This window comes from Pyxicephalus adspersus, chromosome 1 (assembly GCF_032062135.1).
Source record: "Pyxicephalus adspersus chromosome 1, UCB_Pads_2.0, whole genome shotgun sequence".
Classification (NCBI taxonomy): domain Eukaryota; kingdom Metazoa; phylum Chordata; class Amphibia; order Anura; family Pyxicephalidae; genus Pyxicephalus; species Pyxicephalus adspersus.
In genome coordinates this window covers 121,268,424-121,290,171 of record NC_092858.1, presented here as the reverse complement: position 1 = coordinate 121,290,171, position 21,748 = coordinate 121,268,424, and the positions used below count along the sequence as shown (strand labels likewise).

The 21,748-nt window shown below is 36.3% G+C and overlaps 1 protein-coding gene across 2 annotated transcripts in view; it reads right to left on the bottom strand.

Annotated features, from left to right (window-relative positions):
- Nucleotides 1–3,204: 3,204 nt before the first annotated feature.
- Nucleotides 3,205–21,748, bottom strand: part of MOV10 (Mov10 RNA helicase) — a 34,979-nt gene continuing 16,435 nt past the window's right edge. The window contains exons 7-23 of one of the 2 annotated variants that reach the window (XR_011922663.1): nt 21,008–21,170; nt 18,627–18,781; nt 16,597–16,770; nt 15,910–16,057; nt 15,372–15,533; nt 14,364–14,467; nt 13,260–13,357; nt 12,267–12,368; nt 12,008–12,110; nt 10,757–10,874; nt 8,860–9,051; nt 8,348–8,413; nt 7,616–7,741; nt 7,088–7,176; nt 6,184–6,308; nt 5,023–5,291; nt 3,205–3,472 (exon numbers count right to left, since the gene is read on the bottom strand). Coding sequence is in view for 1 of the 2 variants with exons in the window: in XM_072425778.1 (XP_072281879.1) it covers nt 5,227–5,291; nt 6,184–6,308; nt 7,088–7,176; nt 7,616–7,741; nt 8,348–8,413; nt 8,860–9,051; nt 10,757–10,874; nt 12,008–12,110; nt 12,267–12,368; nt 13,260–13,357; nt 14,364–14,467; nt 15,372–15,533; nt 15,910–16,057; nt 16,597–16,770; nt 18,627–18,781; nt 21,008–21,170 (1,990 nt within the window). In the remaining variant the exon portion in view is untranslated. Of the gene's footprint in view, nt 3,473–3,527; nt 5,292–6,183; nt 6,309–7,087; nt 7,177–7,615; nt 7,742–8,347; nt 8,414–8,859; nt 9,052–10,756; nt 10,875–12,007; nt 12,111–12,266; nt 12,369–13,259; nt 13,358–14,363; nt 14,468–15,371; nt 15,534–15,909; nt 16,058–16,596; nt 16,771–18,626; nt 18,782–21,007; nt 21,171–21,748 lie in introns of those variants that run through there. The other variant, XM_072425778.1, reaches the window with a different exon arrangement.

Genomic DNA, 21,748 nt, shown 5'->3' with positions numbered 1-21,748 from the left:
GGGCTGCATTTGCAGCTACTTGACTCCAAAGCTGAGGATTGGTGTAATGGGTGCTGTATTTAGTTGTACCATTGGATGAATCGATACATTTTGGATTTGTGTATGTATAGTCAAAAATGTTTACAATATAAAAGCATTAAACCCATGTAGGTTTTTGTTGCTGACTATAGTCTCCCCCCTGTGCACCAGGCAGGAAGTAAAATTGGCTCATTGTGACACAGGCAGCAAAAAATAAACAATTTTTTTCAATAGTATACGCAGTACATATTTCCAATACATGCACATTTCTCTGTTTTTTTTCACTTTGGTTGCAGGTCACACAATAGAAGACCAATAGTCCTCTTTGTAAGGAAAAGAAGCAGAGTGCCTGGTCAGAGATGTGCACACTTTCCAATTGACTGTCCAAATTGAGATCCTCTTAGTTTGCAGAAGAATGATCACCATGAGAATGTCATCAGAAGGCAGCTGGACCAGGCAAGCAGTGCCAGCAATGGACATGAATAAAGCCCATGCAATTGCAGAAACTGGTGGGTCTTGGTTCTTAACCTCCCTGGTGGTGTAAATACTAAGTATTTTTAAATATAAAAGTGGTACATTGAAAAACACTTAGTATTTCAAATTTCCCACCTCCTAGCCACGCACTCGCGAGCAGATGCCCAGCTAGCATCTGCTTCCCCTGGCCTCGCATCCCCAACGTTCACACGCCGGGGGAAGAAGATGATAGGCATTGCTGGAGAACGCCGCTGGAACAAGGGAACCATTTAGGACTTTTAAACTACCTGGCAATTCCACTACGACTGTAGCTTGGGGTTACCGCTTTGGGTATGGAAAATTCACCTTGAGCCACACTCGGGAATACCACCAGAGAGGTTAAATTAGAATTCAATTTGAAAAAAAAAAATGGTGGCAAGCAAGTTCTTTAAATGTTATGTCTTTTCAATGGTACCACAAACTTACCAGTATGTTCCAATCTTCTGAGCTTCACATACTCCGCCAATTTTACATTCTTGGAATACATTCTTAGTGCCAAAATAAATAACCCACATATGTGCAGCAGTTCTGGAGTTCCAGCCTGGCAAGTCAAGGTGGCCAAAGATCCTGAACCCAGAAGGGGACCAGATAATATGTAAGTGATGTTGAGGGAGCAAGGAAAGGTGAATTTACTTGCACTTTAAGCACTGCTGTGGGTTGACAGCACTCAACATATTTTTGGACTAAGCAGTGTTAGTCCTGCACAGGGTCTATTGTACTACTCACAAGAGTTTTGTTAAGACACAGGACAAGAGCAACAATTGTTTTTTTTTTCATTTGCAGCAAACAGATATAACAAATTCTAACAATGGTTTAAATATGTTTAGTTTTGTTCATAGGGGTTACATGTAATGGTTGTGCAGTTGATCACTTTTATTGGGCCATCACTAAAGCTGCGTACACATGTGCAATAACTATCGTTGGAAACAAATGACTTAACGACTGTTCGTCCGATAATCGTTAACAAAAAAAGCGCATAACGACGCAGATGAACGAGAAATGTCTCTGGAAACGACCGACCAGCGGATCTGATTGGGCGATGATTGTTTGCAATCTTTTGTTCAGTGATTGTGGGTTGTTCTGCAGTACATTTTCTCCTTTACATGTCACCTCCTGCATCCCTAAAACGATCCTATCTAGCGAGTGTATATTATTGGTGGGTTATATTTGAACTATTGTATCGACACAGCATGTACAGAATTGTGCACAATAGTAATTGTGAATTGTGCACAACAATAATAGATTGTTCAAAATAATCGCGCATAATCGTTAGTCATTCATTTTCTAATGACAATTATTGCACCTGTGTACCTAGCTTAAATCTCCAAAGAGCCTTGTCATTGCACTCACTCTGTACACTAGGAGAGCAGTCATCTGAAACAGATCTGTAATTAAATCAATACAATTAAAAAGAAAAGAAAATCTGTCACTAGAAATTAAATTCTGAATTGGCCATGACATAAAGGCTGCAGGCATTTTGAACACTCTGTTATATAACTAATGCTTCTACTTTAACTGTCTTCAAGTTAGAGAGAGATTTAAAGTAGACCTAATGCAAAAAGGATGATTTACTATGTATGTTATTGTACCTTTTGTCTTCATTTCCTTCTAAAAATCATTAGCTTAGCCCTACCCACCTAATAATATCTCCACATCATGCTAAAGCACCCAATAGTTCAGGGAAAGTTGAGAATCAGTGCTAGGACAGAGGTTCAGGCATGTAAGGTCACTGAAAGGGGGTTTGTCACTATGAGTAGTCTATCACTTATGGTTTCTGCACTGTGGGGTTATTCTGACACCGATGCAAGCTCTGTCACTGGTGGTGGTCGGCACTAAAATGTTTCCTTTTTGGCAGGGTCTGTCACTGGTCAAGTATGTCCTTGCCTATAAACCTTAAGATTTCCTTTAAATGAACCTTTTCCTGTGACAAACGGATGTTTATATTTCTGATCTTTCTTTTAGAACTGGATGGCTTATATGGCAATCCTCTTCACCTGGAACAGGAATAGCTATAAGGACTTCTGACTTTTTGTTTGTCTTGTTTTGTTTTGTCACTGACCATCAAGTATTCAATTTCCAAGAGGCAAGTAGCATATCCAAAAAAAAAAAGAAAGAGCAGTCATGATCGATACCATAAACCTGGACACCTGCACTTCCTTTTGCATTGTTTTATCACAAATTTGTAACACTAACTAAATCCTGATATTTTTTGCTTTGCCTAAATGTTAAAATCTCATGTGCGCCTTGGAATGTTTGAGTTCCAAGGTTTAATTATGTTACAAATAGCACAGAAATAGGATTATAAATTTGTCTCTACACTTTACTAAGTAACAGCCACTAAGAAGGCCGGTATACAGTGATCATCAATCTCCTCTAGATGGTACTAGAGCTTTTGAAATATTCTGTTTCCTTGTTAATAGAGTAAACGTTGTATCCTGTGTTTGCTCTTCCAGATGAGTAAAATGTATAATATATTATTGTCTTTGATGCTGATGGAAAGTTTTCTCCAGCCCTGACAGCCAGTGTTTTATTGTGCCCTGAACTTCTGGTCCCTCTCTCTCGTATGAGCATCAACATTTTGCTTTTCTTTTTTTTTTATTTATTTAATGCAAGAAAAATGTCATTACAATTATTTTTGTGATATTTGTAGTTGTAATACCAGTTAAAAATGGTGTGCCCATCAGCTTATTCCCATAACACTAAAAACGCTCAAATACTACACAGAAAAACCAAAGATGGAGAGTGGTACCTGTTTGTAGAGCTCCAAGTCCTAGCTGGATCTTTTGCATTGTATACATCGAGCTCTTTAAAGCTTCCTGGTTCAAGCTGCTTTATTGAAGTCTTGTATCTTAAAGCTGATCCTCAGGGAAATAATAAACCAGTCTAATGTGGTAGACTGAACCCAAAACTGTATTGGGATATCACTCAGGAATAACGTCAGCTAAAAAAAAAAAATACTTGTATGTCTTGTACTGAGACAGGTAACTCAGCAAAAATAACAAATATTAATTTTATTCTTTAATTTGCACAAATATAAAAATGTATTTTCAAGTTTCAGTATAACAATGAAAACAAATAAGCCTTATAACCCATACTTTACATACAATGTAGCCACAAACAAAAACAATGAAAAAGTGTCTTCTTCCAGGTAGTCCAGATTATTAGTATACAACAAATATTTTACTTTTTAGTTTTATTTTACAAAATATTTTAATTTCAATATTATTTTACATTTATTTTCAATTCCCTGCCATAGATTTAAAAAATACCAATAATTGGGTGTTTAACATTAAATTACATTAGAACAAATGCAGTACAAAATATAAAAACTACCCTGGTGATTAGATATTGCTGTCCAGACTCAGGCTTGGTGTGATCATGTGACGTATGTCATGGTAGGTCATGGTAAGCTCGCCATCCATCCTTCAGACAAGAGTCTCAAAAAGATAACATAATAATGCTTCTGTGAGATAAGCATGGACTCCTTGTCTACAGAATCTCTACATAAAGAGTGTCTGTCATTAGAGCAATAAGTAAGAGAAACCCCAAATGTTTTGGGCACCAACCATTAACTGGGAAATAATAGATTTATGGTTTAGGATAGGAAGATCATTTTCCCCAACAGTGGAGGGACAGCACAAAAATAACTTGGGGTTAATATTAGGGTTTTAACCCTATCTTGGTCTTTACAAAAAAAAAATGGATGGACATACACTGTAAAGTAATGTTTATGGGCTTTCATGATACTGCAATGGTACCACATAATGATAAAACAAAAATAGATAAACTTATAACAGAAACCTATTCACAAAGATTTTACATGGCTTTTCATCAGTGCATCAATTTTACATTAAATACTAAAGGAGAAAATTTGGATCATATAATGGCCCCATTGCTCTGCAAAGAGATATTCTTAGCTAGCTGGGAATCATTATAAAAACAATTGTGATTATGTGCAGGGCTACATACCAGCTCTGATATAAACAGTGCTTTCAGTAACAACCAGGTGTGGTGACAAGGCAGGGATAGTACCTCCATTTACCATGCTGCAAAAAAGAATTGTCTACATTGGAAAATGGATTATATACCCTGCAGTTGATGCATTAGGTGAATTCTCAAACTGGTTCTAATAAAGCCATGAACAGGAGACCCCTTTTAAGGAGGGGATGGCTTTATTGATCAACATGAAAAGAATCAGAAACAAAAAGAAAAAAACAGAGCAAGAAGTGGCAACAATCAACATGAAATTTTTCTGCTTAGGCCATTACCCTGGTGCTTTACCCTAGGTTACACCTTTACCATCACCTAAGGTTATTCTAGTGCAAATAAAATAAAAATGAATGTGTGTGCAGCATGATTAAAGGCCAAGAGTATGTTGTTTTTAGGAATCAGTGCTCAACACTACTTGTATCCACCCCTACCCCCAATGTTGCAACATGTTCTTCTATGTAGTAAATACATCATTAACCCATCCTCATTTTAAATACCTACATTGTTTTGCCTGAGCCATTTTTAAGATTGTTCAGAAAAAAAATAGTTTCTTCAAGTTTTTCAAATATCAGGAGACAATCTGCATCAAATAAAAACAGCAGTCCCAATGACAGGACAGCTGTCTGAAGAACTTTGTGATTATATTTTTGCAGCCAAGTTCAGGGTGTCTTCTGTAGGTACTCTGTGAGTAACTTGGATGGTAGGTTAGTGCTCACTCCTCCAGGCTGGCTCTGCCTGCTGCTGCACGGCACTCTCACCACTCTCTTCCACTGTAAAATACAATGAAGATTGAAGTGTATATCGGGAGATACACATGCAAAATCATAATAAATACATATATGACATTTATAGAGTTAAGGGGCTTAGTATCAACAGTCTCAGACTGCTACACAACAAATTGGTCCTTAATTTTAGTTACCTGGGCCCCAAACAATTCAGAAATAACTATTCATTTTTTTTGTTTTTTAAGGTACAAAACCTATTTTTAGGTTTTTAACCCGAGAGTCAAAGAGGCAGTTCTGTCTCAAGAGATTTCACTTAAAGAATTCTTGTCCAGCTAAACCATACCAGTCCAAAAACACTTTCATATATTCCCTCTGCTGGCCACTACAGTTTTTAATTTAGGTACCAACATCCAAATAAACAAAGGTTAGGAAAATACTTGTAGATATCACTAAAAGGAAAACCACAATCAAGGTAGGCCTTTGTGCAAATAGAAACGTGGTCATGAAATAATGATCAGCTCACATCTGCCAGTCACTTGTTTTATTTGCATGCGCTTTATAGTCTGACATGCATTGTGTGCATCTCTTCACTGCATCTGAGCACATTTTACTTTACTTTCTTTTCTACGGCTGAATAAATATTTTGGTTTAGTGAAAGTATTGCAGCCTAAGAAAGCAAGGCAGGTAGAAGTTTAAAAAGAGGTCATCACTAAAAACCTATAAATCTCTCTCTATACAGCGGACCCTTTTAGGAAGATTTTTCATGTGCATTTGTGTTTGTTTGGACAGCTGTGCAGTTTATTACTTGAGTGAAAAAAGGCTGCCTTTGGCAAGTGGTTTACATTAGGTATCCTATCTCTTACAAAGATCTGTCTCCCTGTTGGCATGACTGGGAAAAGAAAAATAAATAAATATTGAATACTTTGTTCATACTTACCAGGTGGTGGCTCGTTTATATTAAGGTTACTAAAGAACTCTGTAAACTCTATTTCATTGATATCCTCAAAGATATCATCCTGGATGCCAGCATAGCCCCCCTTGTCTGAACAGAATCTCAAGAACCTAGAAAAAATAAGCAGGTGAAGTTCTGTACATTGAGCCCAGAAACAAATAATATGGCTAGAAAAACATATTGAAAGATACCCAGTAAAAAAAAAAAAGTACTTTGACAAATTGAAAATAAAAATCATCATCACATACCAAATGCTAACAAGCGTATCTTTGTGTTTAATAACAGGCCATTGGTTTACTGCTAAAGCATGAAGGTTGTGGCAGGGACTTCTGAACATCCACCAGGGCCCTAGGTTTTGGTCCAAGCTATATGTATTCCAGCTCTAAATAAAACAGCCCTTGGGTTTAGTATGTACACTTAGAGAAGGGAGCATTGACTCCCCTGAAAATTCGACCTAAATTTGTTCAATAATTCACTGGAAAACAGCATTTACTATTGTGACTTCTGTGCACTTTGACAACTGACCAACTAGGTGGCAGAAAAAGTCATTGTTTTAATATGCATTGAAATAGGTAAAGTAGACTGATATGAACCTTTTTCAGCAAACAATTTTGACAAATTCACAGGGAAATCATTTATAAATAAACCCCTTAAAATATTGGGGATACATATTTAAAGTTGTCCCCAGAAATACATCAGATTTAAAAAACATATACAAAAAAGGTTATGAAATCATACTGTATAACAAAAATGATTCAACAAAAAAACTTTTAAAAGCACGAAAAGACATTTTGGCTAAATTTACTAGGGGGCTAGAAGTCCTCAAACTTTCTCACCTATATGTTATTGTGCTAGCCGCTAGCTTCTAAAATGCATCTAAAATACTTACCGTGACCAGTACGGATCTTTGCTAAGTATGACTGGGTTTCCCACCAGAATTAAGAGGGCTTTTGCTCTGGTTATGGCTACATTAAACCTCTGTAAAAAAGAAAAAAAAAATTGTAGGTAAATAGAATATTCAACCTGTTATATGTATATGTAATAAAGTATTTTAGATGAGATTTTGTATTTCCATCCATGTTTTCCTTTTATTCTTAGTTCCTTTTTCATCTCCTTTACTCGCATTAACATCTTGGGGTATGTAGGTTTCTTTACATACAAAAACACAGAACTAAGCCAACCATACAATATGCAATCAAAACTACTTCAGTGATAGCAAATCAGAGGTTGTGGGTCCACCAATGGATTTCAACAAACTAAAGAAGTGCAATATTGTTCTGAATAATTTTTTAACCATAATTAATTTTATGAATACATTAGGATGATTGACTTTATTTTAGAATGTTTGCTAAAATACCCATCCTAGAAAACCAGGTGCAGCACAGCTTGTATTGACAAAAAAAACATAGATATCTACCTTAGGATTTGTCAGAAAACCAAGACCGAACTGTTCATCAATCTTGACATAATCCCTACTGCTTCGTACTGTGGATATGAGAATCACCTTCCGTTCCTGACCTTGAAACTCCTCCACAGATCCAACCTGTTGTAAGAATACAGAATTCAAGTTTCCTAATTTTCATAAATGCCAACATTTTTACAAAAATTAGACCAGCTTTTATCCTGCAGAAAAATGTACGGAAGCCAACTAAGTTAATTGCAATGCCACCAATTATGGTAATGTCACCAAAATTGCTGGAGAGAAGAAAGCCAGAAGGATTTTTGTGCACGTGTTAAACAAAAAAACAAATGAGGCTGTTTTTCTGGAAATCAAAATTAAAATGTAGCTGGAAAAAAAACATTTTAAAGCTGCCCTTTCCAAGCTTCGTAACATCACTAAAATTGTGATCATCAAAGAGACCTATGGGAGCACGTTACCAGTAAATAAACCAAACATTTTACAACTTTAAAAGCATGTTTTCCCACCTATACTTCAGTTTATTATAAAAAACATTCTTTTAAAGTCATTGTTGGGGGGGAAATGTATGTCACACAAGTTTCCAAATATTGCCCACACCACATAATATGCAGAACATTAGCATCCTCTAATGGTAGACCCCAAAGTGACATATACATGAGCACAAATTTTGAGGGCTGGCAGTTTGAAAATATGCTGCAACATTCCATAATAATGCTATTTTTGTCCTACCTTAAGATCCTTGACTTCCGGAACAGCTTTAAGTTCTTTGTCTACTGCTTTCCGAATCTTTTCCACCTATACCATATAAAAAGCCTTTTACAAAAGTACTTCTTCAGTAGCACCAAAAAAAGTTTTTTAATTTCTAAAGGCAATGGAACTGAGGGAGGAGTACAAAAAGGTAACTCCCCCCTAAGAGGCACCCCCTTTAGTACACAAAGCACAGCAGTGAATTCTTGTAAAAGTTTTTAAAGAGATCACTGGTTCTAATTAACATCACAACTGGACCCATTTTTGCTAGCAGAACAACTTAAATTGTACCTTATATACAAAAGGACTGACAACCCTTGTTGAATAACATTTTTGTAACACAAAATATTTGGTTCAAACTGATCATTTTACCTTCATAGTTCTCCAGCATTTAATGAACATTAAAGAAATTCAACAAAAGGCTGGCATAAACGGACAGCATATACTTTGCTGATAAATAAGATGTCAATTTACTCCCAGCCTATTGACTGTACCTGTTTCCTATATGGGGAAATTACACCAATTTCCTTGGGTGAGATCCTTGCTATTCCTTTCTTTTTCTGTGTCTCTAGCAGAGACTTGAGATAAGACATGAGAACCTCAATCTCAGAGACATTGAAGAAGGATGGACTGTTTCCTTCTCGTTCATCTTTCCCCAGCACACCATGGAAAATGATTGGAAATCCCTATACACAAACAAAATAATAGGGATTATTCAGTCAACTAAACAAATTGTGTTGATGGTCTTGGTAAAATTAAATGCGTTTTTTTTATCCATGGAGTTAAACTTTTCAAAAAAGTACTACAATAAATAAAGAGGGATCCATGATAAATGAATTTTTATATTCTAAATAACCAAAAAAATGTTACCTGGGTACATTTTAACATTCGCACTACACCCCTGATATGCCTATATGTATGTTTAATTATTCCACTATACATTACATATGCAGACATTTATCAATTTAATTTCTGACATTTTCCATATTAGCGTCCTTGACGCGTTTTACCCAAAGGCTTCCTCAGAAGGACACACTATGGTAGCTGCATCAATCTAATTTTTTAGACTTTCATAAATCAAATGTCTAGCAAATATAATCGTATCGTCTCAAATAATATATCCAGCATACATGGTTATCATCAACTCAATGGGTGCAAGTGTGAGCACCGTGCCCCTTTTTGATTTTCCAATGGGTTAACACCAATTAATTGTTTTTGTTGTTTTCCACCCTTGTGCACTGTGCTAAAATCACACAATCAGACCTTAGCTGTTGAGTTTTCTTTTTTAGTAATTAGGGATGAGCGAGCGCGTTTTTAAAACTCGACCTTGCGGTGAATTCTGCTGTTCTCGCTTACTGAAATTGTAAGCGAGAACGGCCAGTGTAAATTCGCCAAACGAGATAGAATTTTATTTTAAAAAAAAATTGCGGGCTGTGCTTATCAATGAATGCAGCCATGGCTGCATTCATTAATCAGCTCAGTGTGCGATCCCCAGCATTAGAGGTTAAATGGGGACAAGTCTTCCCATTCAAAACCTCTAGTGCTCTCTGATTGGCTGAGGAAAGGATTTTCTATTCCTCAGCCAATCAGAAAGCACTAGAGGTTTTGAATAGGGAGACTTGTCCCCATTTAACCTCTAGTGCCAGGAATCGTACACAGGAGTCCCCGGGCTGCATTAATGAATGCAGCCCTGGAAATCCACTGTGATGCCTGGGCACTAGAGGTTAATTAACCTCTAGTGCCCGGGGATCGCACACAGGAGGATTCCCAGGGCTGCATGAATGAATGCCGCATTTGAAATCCTTCTGTAAAATCCTCGTGAAATTAGTTCGCCAGAAATCGAAGTTCGAGGACGTTTTCATGAGCTTGTCTCTATTAGTAATAAATGAGATATAAGACAACAGTGTTAGCCACCTATATTATCTTATAATAGAGTGTGCTGGGTCACAGATACTCATGTGCTGTGATTTTTTTATTTTCTTATTTTTTATTTACCCTGAAATTCTGGTGAACAATGGAAATTTGTTATCCAAGTTTTACTGAAATGCAATGAAGTCATTAGGGAAAAACTAATATTGTTCTTAAAAGGTAAAAAAGGTTTTAAATGGCTCCCAAGGGTTATTAATGTTACTTCCGAAACCAGTGCGTTTTTTTATTTTATGTTTAAGTGATGTAAGTGAACAAAAAGTAATGTAAAGTTAAAGTTTGATCAATTACACACAAAAAAAAAAAGATATTAAAAAACCACCACAAAACACCAAATGAAACAACTAGCCTTGATATACCAAAACATATTTTTTTTTAGATTTTTACAAGAATATTTCATATAAAATAACAGAGTTTAACCTCCATGTGTTGCTAATAATTCATAAGTCAAGTTTCCATTCCTACCTTCTTTGGCAGGTTCTCCCAGTTACAATATGCGTTTGAGACCAATACGTCTGCTTTGGGCTGGAGCTCATTGTCATAGAAGAGTTCATTAGGAACAGTTAGGATATCAGGATGAGATCTAATTGAACAAACAATGTAACATTTGGACAATATTTCAGTAAAGTCACTACTAGAAACCAGAAAAATATATTGTATAACATTGTAAACGGTAACATATTGGGTGCTTTGATGAGTGTCACAATAATGAAACTTTTTTTTAGTGCTATATACATTTAACATGGGAGGAAATTGTTACATATGGGGATTGTATGAACATTCTAGCTCAAGTTTTTTTATATTACCAATTTTTTATTGTTTATGTAATGTCATTGACAATGCTTCAAGCTAATATCAAGAAACCTGCATTGAGATCAGTATATACTGTAGACTACTATTAATGACCTCCATCTGTAAATGATAGTTAACTGGCTATCCAAATTGAATGTTTTCTGAGCCTCTTCAAATCAAATGACACATAACAAGCATGAAGCCTGTGAAAACTAATCTGTCACTGCTTATTTACAAATGTAAAGCAGTGCGTTACAAATACAATATTAGTACTGGGTTAGCATGATAGTCAGAATTTTTAGAAAGAGGTCAGCAATGAGAGCCAGACAGGATAACTTCTAATTCAAAGAGAATGCTGCCTGATCAAAAGTAGCAAAAAGTGCACACTTTCTGTGGTTCCTGCAAGCACCTATATTTACTCTTCAAATTAGCTTTTTTGCCACTCCCTTAGGCTGCATTTGACCTTTGTTTGTGTTTAAGGTAATATTACTCCAATTTCTGGTCAGAGCCTCTACTGGCATCAACGTTTTGGTATTTAAATGAACATGGAGGAAAGGTGTTGTAGTGTTGGAAAAGGTGCAGGGTTTATTCTTGACCTGTGAATATATTAAGGCCACATATATTGCCATGGACCTCAGATACAGGTGAGCTGCACACACATCTAGGGACCCATATGAAGATTAAATAATGTAGGTGCAAGCCCCTCAGCTGCTTTTTCTTCAACATATATAATTCAAAACTCATGTGGCTAAAAATGTACAATGCACATCGTCAATGACATATATTCCTGATATATAGAATTGTTTCTAGTATGACAAGAATTTATGAAATACTGTTGCTAGTAAAGTGAGATTACCAGCTCATAAAACAGGTTCTGCTAGCAGAATAGCAGCTATACTCTGCAAAACAAAAACATTAACAAACCTGTAGTTGAGCAGAAGCTTGGTAACAAACTCGGCGTTATAAGCCCCAGTATCTTTTCCATACAAAGGATTATGGTTCATTAGTCTTTCAAGCAAAGACATGCCTGCAATGGTACCATTATTAATCAAACATTGTAACAGTGACAGAGAAAAAGATAAATGTAACATTAAAAAAGAAAGACAACAATGCAGACAAAAGTAAATAGCAATAAGAAAAACTTGTTAAGTAGTAAAGAATAAATCTTCAAAACTTTACTAACTCAATCCATGTTCAATTGCAAGCGGAGACCTTAATACTGGTCCAAGTTGTTTGGGATCACCAGCAAGTACCAGTTGTCCTCCCTTCGCTACATCCAAAATACCTACAATGTAAAGAAAATAAGAAATAATATTCTACCAACTTTTTTTTGAACATTTGATGAATTTAAAAGTCTATTAGAGAAAGTGGAAAGCATTCCATATACTACATCTTCCCCAATCTGGTGAGAATTTACCTGGTTGAAAAAGGTAAAAGCTGAATATACCAGTCAACAGCTTTATTCCTTAACCTGGGCATATGCTGGTCGATGAGTGCAATACTAGGTAAATTATTGATATTGGTTATTTCCCTAATTAACACCTTGCACCCATGGACCAGCACATCTGACACTCTAATACAAATTAGCAGGGAGCACTCATTAATAACCAGCAGCTAAATGGTGCTCCCCTCCATTTACTTTAACAACTGGCAGAATTGTGTTATATTAAACTGTGAGGAGTGCTCTTTTTGGCTGCTAGTTGTAAGGGGGGCTCTTTGTTGAATAAAACCTGAACTGATGCGGGCTAAATGGAAATAGAACAGACATCCTTGAATGGATTAGGAATGCCTTATAAAGCTTGCATTCATTTTTTTAACAAAAAGTATCAATCCAATGTGTTTAGCTATCATAATTATACCTCTTGTGTAATGTTGTAAAAATGGTTTTATATTTGTGACATGTCTAACATAACAATTAAGAAAACGTAGCTAAAGTATTTTGACAAAAAAAGACAAAGTAATTACAAAGCACAAGGTGAATATTATTTCAAAGTGATCGATTAATTAAATTAGTGATAAAAAGAATAACCAAGTGAATAAAAATTATGATGTAGATGGTAGAACATCAAATAATTTCCAGTTATCAGATGTCAATTTCTAAGGTGAAAAATTCAATGAATGATGCATTTGGCTTAATGGTCTGAATATGGTGAAAGGCTGAATTGTTGTACCGTACCTGCTATGGCTGTCACACACTCTGGCTCTACTGCATGGCCAGACTCATCAATAAACACATGAGTGAAATGACCAGATGGGAAGTTTGCAGACACAAGTCTAAAAAATATAAAGGAATGCAAATAATTATTGAACCTAACCAATTTTTTTTTGTTTAACCAAGAATTAAATTAGATGCACTTGGTGCATAGGCATATAATAAAGCTGTAAGCCTCCCCCATCATGTTTTAGTAGGCACTGGGGAAAGATGTCCCAGCAGAGATCCAAAGGGAAGAGATCCAACCCTTTATACGTATGACATCAGTCAGAGGCTCAAGAAAGGATATCAAAATATATCTGTATATCAATAGCAGAGTTCAGATTTATGCCTTGATCAAAAGCTTTATACTGTTTAAACAGATTATGTTAGGCTGGGGGAAGGGGGCAAGGTTTCATTCTCCTTCCTCAGAAATGGCACTTGTAGAGACCATTTAGAAGGCAGCCATTGTCAAAAGATGCCAAAATTCCCATCTATTACCACTGACAATTTTGTTTCTATTTTAGATCTATAAATATGTTGTTGGCTTATTCAGTGCTTCCTGAGGTTCCGCCGTGTAATTTGCATGCATATAACCTGTTGCCACGATTATTCAATAATGCCATACACATGTCATTTTTTATCGACCATTAATGCTGAGCTCAAGGCACAAAATCTCCCAGTTAAAATATTCCTCAGTAGTTACAAAGGATATGAATGTGGCAAACTATCATAGACTACCACAAACGTTCTACTCTGTACTCTAAATTCAATTGATTTACTTGAGATAAGTGAAACAAATAGCTTAACTCACAGCTAGTTTTAGACCTTCATAGTAGGTCGACTATGGGGCAGAAAAAAAACACACACTTTAATTTGTTAGTCTGGGATTGTAAATTCAATTGGTCAGGTCCTCCAAGTATCCTTCCTGTATGTCAGGCATACAGATTTGCAACTCCTATTTATTGTACTATGTTGAATAATATGTTGGTGCTTTATAAATATGTTAATATTTAAAATACTAAAAGTTACAATTCTTTCCCATACCAACCAATATCACAATATTAAACTATATTATGGCCTTCTTACCTTCCAGCAGTAGTGAGAGTTGTAATGATAACTCTGTACTGTGTCAGCTGATGTTTTCTAGGATACTCATATTCTCCACTTCTGCTATTCCAGTTGCAACAAGGCTATAAACATACAAATACTTAATTCATACAATTACATCTGAAGCAATGATGTAAAGCACATAAGCCCGTATGGAATTCTAGATAATTTCATATACAAAATAGGAATACCTAGGATCAAAAAATGTAACCAATAGGATTAAGTAATGTTAAAAAGTCCAATACAAAATGAGGTTTGAAGACTAAACACCTTGATCCATGTAACTGGCAATATTGATATGCTGCCATTGTTATTTGGGAGTATTGCAATTACTTGTACATTTTGTAGAATAGCATATGCTGGAAACAGCTGAATACTTACGAGCGGCCACTCCACAAGTATACGTAGTATAAGCAGTACTGAAATGTGACCAATGTACTGCACCATTTGTTTAAAACGCATTTTACTTTGACAGTTAAAGTACAAAAAATTAAATGGGGGGAGATTTTATATGTTTAATATATTCAGTGCATTTAAGATAGGTGTTTAATCTTCAAACCTCATCAAGTATTAAACCTTCATAGATACTCTTCAATTCAATAGACAGTGCTTTAGAAAAACAACGACCTCTATGTAACTAAGAAGTTTTTATTTTCAGGTAAAAGGGTGCACATGTGCTCTGTCCACCATCACCATGCATTGCCCTGCTCAGACTCGGGCTGTCTGGCTTTTTTTCTCTGCCCTTTGAAACCAATTAGTTTCTCAAAGAGTCTCAAACCTGCAAGTAGTAACTTCCTGAAGGTAGTCTGCGACACCCAAACACAGCCAGGTAACCCTGGATTTTCTTGTATCGGTGGGATATCCAGATGTACGATGACCCGCCGCCAACCAGTAGTAGGTGGACTAGCATTTCACTTTCTCTGAAATTGGAAAGCCTCCTCATAGAACAAATATAAAAACCCAAATGTGAAAGCATTATACCAATACCTTAATATCCTCTGGCACGTAACGAAAATCCCTACTGCTGGCTAAGAATCTGTAGATGTCTTTCTGGTCTACATGCCTCATCAAACGCTGACAAAGGAGGTCTGAAGCACTGTTAGACGGAGCGCATGCTAGAACATGGGAATTAGGGATGTTCTTTAGCACCTATAAAAAAAAAATTACATTTCAAGAACAAAAAAGTTAACAGAAAAGAAACAAACTACTCTGTCATTTTTCATAAATGCTGGCAGCAGACATCACATTTTTTGAACAAAACAAAGAAATTAGTTATTGTGTTGTATCATAATACTGCACCCACTGGCTTTGGGACTTTTGGTCTGACAGTGTGTTTTGGTTTAAATATGTTTTATATAGCCATGACTCAATAGTCATTGACATTAGTGCAGCAACAATGGCAGCTAACTGGGACAAATATGGATACAATGCATTAACATTAATCAATAAATGTTCTGCTCTTCATTTTCACATAAAAATTGTTTTTCAGAATAATAGATTTAGGGCGACAGGACTCTCTACTTACCTGTTTAATAGCTTCCACTAATGTCACAGTTTTTCCAGTGCCTGGTGGTCCAAATATGAGATATGGAGCTGGTCTGGATATGCCACTTACAATTTGTTTAACTGCCATGTACTGCTGTGGATTCGATTCAAGATTCCGATCATACAGACTAGACAAGAAAAAAGCAGATAAATATTTTGGAAATTTATTGGAAAGGATTGCTATTCCCACCTAAAGCCATAACGCAGAAGAAGCAATCTTTAAGTTAAGTGTAGCCAAACTAACTTTTATGTCAAGCCTAAATTATGGCCTGCCTGTATGTGGGCATTTAAGGAACAGTGACCTAAAACAGCCGAAATGTGGTACATGTAATTGCCTATGTGGGTTGGTGGGTGGTTGGGTGAGTTGTTTATCCCTACCCAGTGAACTGGTCAATAGTTCATTTTGAACTCTCATTGTACACTAAACTGTAAGGTAGGTGAGGCTTCTGACAGGGGTGGGACGTATACCTGAAGCTTAGCAAGCTGAGGCTTCACTAGCAACAGAAAACAATATCAGACACAAAGAGGCTTTTTCTGGAAAGTCTTGTTGTTGGGCAGCATACCTACACACACACACACACACACACACACACCTATTCATGCACACAAAGTGCATGACACATTCATATTATCACTTCATTGCACCAATGTGTTGTGTAAGCTTTACCTTAGCCTTTCTGTGTTCACAGTGCAGCTCCTGTTTGAATACGTTGGAAATAGAGCATCTTGCAACATTTTCATTTTTGCCAGATCAACAGCCCTGTGCTGAATCCTCAGTGGCAAACGGTTAAAGGTAAATGTAACATCAAAGAGCATCCCATTTAGAAATTTATTTAAAAGTCTAAGTTAAAAACAAAAAAAACAGTAACATTAGCACTAAAACAAACGTTTCCAGAACGTTGTATATGGAAAAAAAATACCAAATTAACAAGCAGTATTGTAGATTAGCTTTTATTTACATTTGTAGATTCCAATAGAAAAGATTTGTGATCCTATTTCTTGGCAATCTTTTTTTTTTATCATCAACACAACGTAGTCAATTTTACATGGACATTAGGAATACTACCAAAGCAGCAATCCTGGAAAAATTAAAGGGGAAGTTGGCAGCTCTGGTTATCAGAGCTTTTAGCTCTTATCTAGTTATTAGCTCTAGTGATATCAAGAACAAAGTCCCTTATCATTTTTGTCCAAGAGCAAGCAAGCATCACCCATCCTGACAGAGCAAAAGTAATTAATATACATAGTTGTAAAGACAACTGAGACAAGAAATAAATAAATAATATAATTGACTATTGTAATAATACAGAATGATTATGACTGATTTGGATAGTAAATGTTAAGTTTGTTAAAAAAAAAAAAAATTGAGATTGATCAGGCATACTTTAAAGCAGGTCAACATATTTTGACATACATAAAAAAATATATATAAAAAGAAAAAATAGTGTTCCTTTAAAAAGCCCCAAACAAATGCAATAACCAGCTTAGGCCACCGAGTTTTTGCATTAAAGATTTGTAAACACTGTCTGGAGCTCAGTCTTTCTTGAACTTTTCACATGGAAAAAACATTGGAATATTGGTGGGCATGGCGACACAAGTTGTAGCAAGGAAATTAAAGTAGCATCTAAGAAGAAGCATCTGCTATGTCATCTGCTTAGCAAACCCCTGAGGCACTGGATATGTTTTGTCATGAGGTTTCATGTGATTTTCGTGTATTTTAAAATGTATTGTAACACCATACTGCACACTTTGATATGTTTTAATCTCTTCTTACATGTGTTTTAAAAAAAGATACATAGAAAATTGGGACATGGTTGGCTCAGATTTTAGCACTTTAGCCATTGCAAGCACTAGGTCACAGGTTCAAATCCTGGCCAGGACACTGTCTGCATGGAGTTTGTATGTTCTCCCTGTATCTGTGTGGGTTTCCTCCAGGTATCCCCGTTTCCTCCCACATCTCATAAAACATGTAGTAAGGTTAATCGGCTTTCCCTCAAAAATTGTCCTTACACTATACTATCACATGAATGACATTTGACTATGGTAGGAACATTAGGTTTTGAGCTCCTTTTAGAGACATTTAATGATATGACAATGGACTTTATGTCAGTGCTATATAAATACTGGCTAATCATAATAATAAAGGCATGACAATGCTGATGTGTGTATATTTTGATGCTGTATATCAGCCTCACTCAACCTTTTCACATGGGAGGACCTTTTGTAATAAATTTCAGGTGTTAAGAAACCTCAGCTATAATTAATAAATTATTATCCACAGCTTACAACAAATAGCCTGGAAATCAGTGGGAAGGAGGCCTCTTACTTAGCTGGCCAATGGAAAGACTATCAACGACCAGAGGAGTGCCTGATTTTCAAAAAATATACTTACCTCCACACCCAGACCAGCCTTCCTCTCGCAGCAACCGCGGACATCTGGCATGGTTCCAGGGAGTAGGCAGCAGGGACATCTTAACATGTATCTAGAGTAGCAAGCAAGACTTAACAGCTGTTTCTGCAGAACAGCACCATCAAAACATAGGTGGCAAAACAGTGTACTACAGTCCCTGTATTGAAAATGCGATCCGAAATTCATGCCGGAAATCTGAAGGAACCGGATTATCAATGGCTAGATTTTCGATTGTCAACTGTATGTATGTAATATATAGTATATTAGAATACAAATGGAGGAATACTTACTGATGAGAAAATCCAAGTCTGACTCTTTCTAATTCAACACCATGCACGTAACCTTTATAGGAAACTTTTTCAGGGGTCTCTGGCTCTTCAGACAAAGTCACAAAAAGGTGGTCTCCCTTTAATACAGAAGGTCTATTTTCAGCCACACCAGGAACCTATGCAAATGGAAGGAAGAAATATCATTGACCCTTCAGGCTAGCATGACTTATTCACACACTAAAAAAAAAATGTTCAACACATCAAAGTGTACAATGGTAGTATGTCACCAAATCATAACAGTCTGCTGATCTTCAGAATACTTTTGTTACATATTACTTCTATTTACTGTCACTGGAACACATTGACTGCACTACATTTTAACTGATGTCTGTAAAAAGAAAAACATGGAGACCATGAGTGCTGATCTCCTGTGAAAATGCTACTTGCCTGTTTTTATACTTAAGAAACCACAAGGTAACAACCAAAATCAAAACATGAAGTAGGTAAAGTGGACACATCCAATCTGAATCCTCCAGAGAGTACTGAACCATTGCATCACCCTGACAGCAAGGCAAGTAACATTAACAGGTCAATCAATGGCAACCTACATATGTAGAGGTTGATATTGAAAACCAAAGGGGAACCTTTGCTCAGATTATGCATATGAAAGCATTTACTTCTTCTAATCAAACAGTAAAAGCACTTTAAAGCAAGCCTTCATTTATCTCTGAAGTGATATGCATTGTGGAGATATAAATAATCCTAAAGTGCAATACAGATGCACTTAAATAACAGTTTATTTCCACTTTTTTAAGGCAGACAAACATGGGGGCCGGTCAGCCTGTTGTTTAACAGAAGGTGCCCGATAAAAAACTACAGGGTCTCTTTGGAGATTTTAGAAGATTAATTTAGCCCCTTTCAAACTTGCAGTTAAAAGCGGCAACTGTTAGCCACTCGCGACTGCCCCTCTTCAACTATTATGTGGTCAACTGAAGAGTTTGACAACTGCTTTGTAATGTGGTAGGTTGCATTCGGTTGAGGTGCAGTTCTTCCTTCAGAGGAAGAAAAGCATCCATGTGGCCAGAAGCAACTTGACCTTGTCAGGAACTGCACCACAATACACCGCAACTAAGGGCACATGCAAACACGTGCATAAAATGGTTCCCAATTGGTCCTATTGGGTCGAATGAGAACTGCTGGGAGCAAAGTTGAGCCTGTAGTAGAATGCTGCAAGTCTGATCTGGCCCTTACTTGAAAACTACAGACATCAGTGGGAGCAATTTGTACTTAGCAATTTTTTTTTAAGTATTTTTCATGTTTTAAAAATAATTTCAAATTCTTTGGCCCTCCTTCCTGTATGTGCTGCATTGCTGGCATTTTGTGCTAAGATAGCTCAGTGGAGGAAATCCACCCTAGCTTGTGACTGATACAATAGGGCAACAAGTGAAGTTTTATTGCTTAGCCACTTTATGTGCATGTGGTCGGGCTTCTAGTTTTTTTAGTGGTCAGAAAAAAACAAAGGGAAATTAGTCTATGTCAGTACAAAAATGGCAATGTAAGTTTTTTTTGTATATGTACAAATTCGTCATATACATTGTTCTTTTTTATATATATTTGTAATAATATGTCATGATTTTAGAGCAGAAGTGCAGTCTGGCATAACATCCAATAAAGACCTATTTACCAACTCCATATTGCCCATATGAAGATGCCCATTTTAAAAACATTTTTACCAAACTAATGTCATCAGAGTATAATTCCTTGTATTTTACAGTACAGAAGTGATGCAGTCGTTCACATTGAATAGTTAAAAACTTTGTACACTCGGTAAATTTCTATCACTAAACAATTTTTTTTGTGATTATTTTCAGGGACATTAGAATGAATGAGCGCTGCACACACAGTGCTGCTCAGTCTTATGAAGAGGGGAAGAAGAGCAAGAGGCATGAAGGGACTGCAGTACATACACTGGGTCTATCCCAAGATAGTCATAATCGTTCATACTAGCATTCAGTGTATTTAGCCCAAGACATATCCTGTTTAATGGGAGAGCTGTTGTTCGTTATCATGTCAGTCATTGGCATGTTTCCTGGTGTTTGTACTGCATATAGAAGTTTAGCTTCATCCCTCCATACACATTCTTGTCTCAGGCTTTCTGAGATAATGAAAATGAGTGAGATTCAGATAGGAGATACTGTTTCGAGACGTAATAATAGTGTGGCAAATCTATAGGGACATCATCTTGATGTTGGCACAGGTGCACTTCAAACATCTTAGTTTTGGAGATTTTTAAACTCCAATTTGTAAGGCCTTTGACAAAATATATTTTAAAGGCATTCATGTTAGAAAATTAATAAGTGGATCCTGGATTTTTGCAGACATTTCAAATATAATACATTTACATCAAGAGTTAAGATCTGCCGCTGTCTTGGATCCTGCAGCATTTCCTGACGTTTCTGATCATATCTTCTGATGTCAATCTCCATTTGTATCTCTTCAAGGTGCAGAAGCATGTGGAATTTCTCTTCATAATTGTTGAAATTCACAGTTGATAACAGCAGGTTCCTAAAATGAGAATGTTTAAAGGTAACCATACATATGATACCAGTAGGACAAAGACATCTGAGGCTTAAATAGACCTTTTCACCAGACCAACCATGTATATTTAACAAGGCACTTGTTAAAGTGCTAGCTGTATTACCTTCTTTTTCTTATGGTGTATCCAGTGTATTCAAGATAACTCTGGAATTTTAGATGCTAGAAAAGCTACAGTGACAGAGCTGAGAAAGAAGCAACTGTCATACTTTCAAGTGTTGAATTTTCTAATTTTTCTAACACTTATTAAAATCTGCAATTTTTACACTGAATGATTCTAATATCTCTCAATAGTGATGAGTACCAATGTTTGCCTGGCTAATTTTTGATCACACTGATGCTGTGCTAAATCCAAAAGGACAACCATAGTCAGATTCACTTTGAGCAAAGACTGACAAAGGAACAGCTAAAATAGTTAAAATTATTATTAAAATAGTATGTAGGGATGTTATTATTAGCCTTTTTCTTATAAAAAATAAATGAAAAACACTAATTGACTGGTTGTTTCTGGATGCCATATTTTGAGTCACAAGTCGAAAAAAGTGTAA